Below are 5,102 nucleotides of genomic sequence, written 5' to 3'. Positions count from 1 at the left end.
GTGAAGGGCAGGGTATAAATCCAATCTTCCTCTTCTTCATCAAGTAGAAATTCCTTAGATTCACAAAACAAACACAGAGCAGTACAGTGTTACCGTACTACTGTTACAGTAGGCTGCAGTCCTAAACACGCTTACTAGGGAGTAAGCCCTGTTCACCTCAATGATACTTTCTTTTGTGAAGACATGCTTAAGCTAGGACTGTGTCAGTCCTTCAGAACGACGGGTTTAATGCACAGGGAATATGCTGGGGAGGTAGAATGGGAATGCTGGGGAAACTGCGGCCCCTCCCTCCAAGCTAAGACATCCATTGTGCTTGCAGGTGCTTTACATGTCCAGTAGTACTTCTCTCTGGTCAACTATATATTCTCCTGAGATTGTATAGCCAAATGTTCCCAATGTAGTGTTCCTTAAGGTTTTTTTTTTTTGGTTCAAAACTGCTTTTAAGTTAAGGAACACTACATTGGGAACATTTGGCTATACAATCTCAGGAGAATATATAGTTGACCAGAGAGAAGTACTACTGGACATGTGATTGCACTGGAGATTTCATTTGTATTTTTGCCCAGTGGTTTAACTTTGACACAATTGTGTTCTGGTCTTTATTTCATATTTTGTATATGTATGATTGTGTATATTTTTACATATTAGCCAATATGTTCTACTTGCATTAGACCTCTGAGGAAGGCCTGTGAAGGCCGAAACGCGTTAGGTCTATTTTATCAGCCTTTGTATTTTTATATTTTTATATTTGTATATGAGGTATGATTGGGCCCTTATTTGTTATTTTAATTTGTGTTCAATAAATATATGTATATTTTTGTATGTTTCATAATTAGATTTTTAGAGTTGGCCCTCTTCTATTCTTGACTAACCCTTTTAGCTTGACTAACCCTTTTAACTAAATGTCATGGAAGTCCTCCTGACAGATGGCTTCAGGCTGGCCCAGTCCCTTCAGATCTCGGAAGCTAAGCAGGGTTAGTCCTGGTGAGTATTTGGATGGGAGACCCCCAAAGGAGTCCAGGGTCACTACAAAGAGGTAGGCAACGGCGAACCACCTCTGAATGTCTCTTGCCTTAAAAACCCATAAGGGGTCAACCTCAGTTGACTATGATTTGAAGGCCTTTTCCACCCCCACAAAATATCATCAAGCAAGTTCAAATACGGAAATATGGTGATGTACCACAACAAGGTCCAATCTTTAAAAAAAATATTAATAAAACATATGGTCATACGTTTATACTCCACAAACAATTTGGGTTCTTAACAATTTAGGCTATTTCTTTCATACAAAATCAAATATTACAAAGCAGTAAGTTACAGTTTCATTTTATTAAGTTTTGAACATATTGGTACAGCTCATCACCGAATGCTTCTGAAGAAAACTTTTCTACAACTCTGGCTTTCCCAGCAGCACCCATGGTCCTCTTCAAAGCAGGGTCTCTAACAAACCTCTCCATGGCTTCTGCAAACTGATTTGGAAGAGGATCGCACAGGAAACCTGTCACAGTGTTTACGACCGATTCTAAAGGTCCGCCAGAATTTACTGCAATGACCGGGCATCTCATATACATTGCCTCCAAAGGAACGATGCCAAAATGCTCATTGCTTGGTGTATACAGCACACAGGTACAGTTACTAAGAAGAGTCACCTTCTGTTCATCTGAAAAAGACCTTAGGAAAGTGACTTGTTCACCGATATTCAGCTTCTTAGCGGCAAGTTTCAATTCTTCATAATACTCCATGTTTTCTTTAACTGCTTTGTCATAACCACCAGCCAAAACTAGATGAACCTCCTTCCACTCCTGGGCGTTCAGTCTCCCACGAAGGTCGTGTAAAGCTTCCAAAGCCAACATGAGATTTTTCTTCCTTTCGTACCGATTGATCGAAAGAAACAAGAACGTTTTCCTGTTGGGAACGATGCTGGCCACATCTGCAGGATTGACGGTATCAAATGTGGCGATGTTCAAGGATGGGTACAAGACATCCGGATCGATGTGAGACAAGGACTTGAATGTCTCTTTGAAGATGGTTGCAGTGAAACGACTGTTTACGAGGATACAGTCCGCCATACCAGTTGTGTACTCTTCCAACCAGTCCAGAGGGACTCTGTAGAGAGATTTCATAAAGGACTCCCTCTTGGTCAAGAGCTGATCGGGGAAGTGACAGTAGAAGAGAACCTTCTTACGTGTCCGGGCTAGACGGAGAACTGGAATGCATGCAGATACCTGGAGAGACAAAAGGAAAATGATGCCCTGGTTCAGTGCATGACTAAAAAGCATGCTCTTAATGCATCAGGAGTGAGCTATGTTGTTACACTTCCTTCAGTGGTGGACAGTGCCATTTAAGAAGCAGCAACTCTGAGAGAGTACAATCAAACACTGGAGGGAGGGGGTTCTGCTCCGCTATCAAAGCAACACCCAGTTCCAAAGCCCAGTAAGAACCAGCTCACACGCGCGCTATCTGTCAAGGGTTATTTCAAAGCTGCCTCTGTTTGTACAGGCTACATGAAATCCTACTGGGCAGATCTGCATTTTGCTCCACTATACAACACACACAGCCACCCATCTTCCCTTTGCATTTGGGGCCTATAGATTACCTACCTTGGCGGTCTCCCACTCAAGTACGAACCAGCAGAGACCTTGCTTAGCTTCCGTGATCTGGCGAGATCAGCTGTGCCAGAGCTTGTGACTGACCCAAGGTCACATCAGCAGGTGCAAGTGGGGGAGTGGGGAATCAAACCCGGTTCTCCCAGATTAGAGTCCGCACACTTAACCACTACACCAAACTGGCTACATGAAATCCTAATGGGCAGATCTGCATTTTGCTCCACTATACAACACACACAGCCACCCATCTTCGCTTTGCATTTGGTGCCTATAGATTACCTACCTTGGTGGTCTCCCACTCAAGTATGAACCACCACAGATCTTGCTTAGCTTCCGTGATCTGACGAGATTGAGCTATACCGTGCCACCTTCCCTCCCATAATACCACTTTGGACTCACTCAGATTTTTGAACCACACAAGTAAGACTTTTGGGGCTACTCATTTTGGACAGCGGCTTAAATAATAGTGACAGCACTTGTCAGAATGCTGGCCACTCCACGACCTACAGTTAGCCGGGTGTCTCAAACCAGGATCAGTACTTGGTTTATTAACCAACATTTATCTTAACTACAGTATATAGTGATGCCTGAAGGCATGGTTCCTATTCCAGCCTCTCTGGAGAGAAGGAAAGGAAACCAGCATCTCTCAAGGCAAATAAAGAATCAGAACATCAGAAGAGCCCTACTGTATCAGGCCAGTGGTCGATCTAGTCCGGCATCCTGCCTCACACAGTGGCCAGCCAGTTCCCCTGGAGGGCTGACAACAGGGAACTGAGGCCAAGACCTTCCTCTGATGTTGCCTCCTGGCTCTGGGATTCAGATTTATTGCTTCTGAGCAAGGAAGTTCCCTTCAGTCACTGTGGCTAGTAGCCAGTGACAGTCCATGAATCTGTCTCATCCCTTTTAAGTTGTCTGTGCTTGTGGCCATCACTATGGCCTCCGGCAGCAAGTCCCACATTTCAATCACTCATGCATCAGGAGTGAGCTATGTTGTTACACTTCCTTCAGTGGTGGACAGTGGTGTAAAGAAGTATTTCCTTTTGTCTGCCCTAAACAGGCCTACTCAGAAGCAAGTCCCACATTATTCAATGAGGCTTAGGAAAAGTGTCCTTAGCACTGCAGCCACAGTAACTGAGAGCCAGCCTTGGTTTCACAAACTAACCCAGTTAAAACACGCAAGTGGTTCCTCTTATGCTGGAGCCCCCTAGTTTTTGTCTGGTTCCACATTTTATTTCTTTATTTATAGTTTCGATTTCTATACCGCCCTTGGCCCCGGAGGGTCTCAGGGCGGTTTACAGAGGATATTTTGAGGAAAATGCGCTTTGCTCTAGCCAATGCACCTGCTTGTCAGCCAGCCGGCTCGCCTATAGTTGCTATCTCTGGGTCGCTAAATTCCTGGAGAGGGATGGAGCCTGATGGGTGGGTCGCGACCTCAGCAGGGTCTGATACCATGCAGACCAACTTTCAAAGCATGCATTGTCTCCAGGGGGGCTCATCTGTGTCACCTGGAGACCAGTTGCAACCAGTGTTTCCTCTAAGCTGAGTTAGTGTGAGCTAGTGCACAGTTTTTTAGCCTCCGGCTCACACATTTTTGTGTTCGGTTAGGAAGGGTGGCTCCAGAGCAAACTAATCTATGCAGTAGCCAAATTGCTCACTCACAACTTTAATGCCAGTCGCTCACAAAGCAGAATTTTTGCTCACAAGACTCCACAGCTTAGAGGGAGCAGTGATTGCAACTCGGGAGATCTTCAGCCACCATCTGGAGCAGGGGTCTTGTTGTAGAAAAAGAGCTGCCGGAGCTCATTAGCATAACTCATTAGCATAACTTATTTGCATATGCCACGCCCCCTGACATCACCGGAAGTGACAGAAGGCCACACCCCCTGACATCACCGGAAGTGTGTCAGAAGGCCCGGCTACTTACCCTCCTGCTTCATCCTCATTCCCAAACGGAATGAGGATCGAAGCAGAGGGCGGGGTAAAGAAGGGGGCGGGGCTTCACCACGTGACCGCCCCGCCCCCTAGAGGTTCTCTTCCGGAGCTCCATACCTGAGAGCTCCCCCCCCGACTAGAGCCCTGATCTGGAGATTGGCATCCCGCGCCCTCCCTCCCCGCACCTGGTCGCAGACGAAGACGTCGAACTCCTCCCCGCTGAGCAAGAGCACGTGCAGCGCCAGGACGATCATGCGCAGAGCGGCGCAGAGCGCGTGGCCCCTTCCCAGGATGCTCCGCGGCAGCCAGGAGCCCGCCGTCCGCACCTCCAGCTGGCGCGTCTCCGAGAAGCAGCGCGCGGGGTCGTAGCGCGGCGTCCAGATCTGCACCCGGCAGCCGCGCGCGCGGAGCGCAAGCGCCGCGTCGACCACCAGCCGCTCCGCGCCCCCCAAGCCCAGGTCCGGGTGCAGGAAAAAAACGGACGGCCCGCCCCGCGTCTCGCCTCCCTCGGCTGCCATGGTCCCCGCGCTTCCGGGATGCGTGGCGGCGCCCTTAGTGCGCACG

The 5,102-nt window shown here is 47.9% G+C and overlaps 1 protein-coding gene across 1 annotated transcript; it reads right to left on the bottom strand.

Annotated features, from left to right (window-relative positions):
- Positions 1-1,322: 1,322 nt before the first annotated feature.
- On the bottom strand, positions 1,323-5,056 carry ALG2 (ALG2, alpha-1,3/1,6-mannosyltransferase). The gene is made up of 2 exons (XM_015411390.1): positions 4,724-5,056; positions 1,323-2,225 (listed from the first exon to the last, which is right to left on the bottom strand). Exons 1-2 carry the CDS (start codon positions 5,054-5,056, stop codon positions 1,323-1,325), a joined length of 1,236 nt encoding a protein of 411 aa, XP_015266876.1.
- Between the last annotated feature and the right edge of the window lie 46 nt (positions 5,057-5,102).

The sequence above is a fragment of the Gekko japonicus genome, unplaced genomic scaffold, assembly GCF_001447785.1.
Source record: "Gekko japonicus isolate JY-2015 unplaced genomic scaffold, Gekko_japonicus_V1.1 scaffold2903, whole genome shotgun sequence".
Taxonomy (NCBI): domain Eukaryota; kingdom Metazoa; phylum Chordata; class Lepidosauria; order Squamata; family Gekkonidae; genus Gekko; species Gekko japonicus.
The sequence above is the reverse complement of the archived record's forward strand: the minus strand, read 5'-3'. Positions and strand labels throughout refer to the sequence as shown.

Bases quoted from the DNA above. Each gene is read 5' to 3' on its own strand.
- ALG2 (XM_015411390.1), bottom strand. From the start codon at position 5,056: ATGGCAGCCGAGGGAGGCGAGACGCGGGGCGGGCCGTCCGTTTTTTTC. The intron at 2,226-4,723 runs GTGCGGGGAGGG...TTGTCTCTCCAG, and splicing joins ACGTCTTCGTCTGCGACCAG to GTATCTGCATGCATTCCAGT.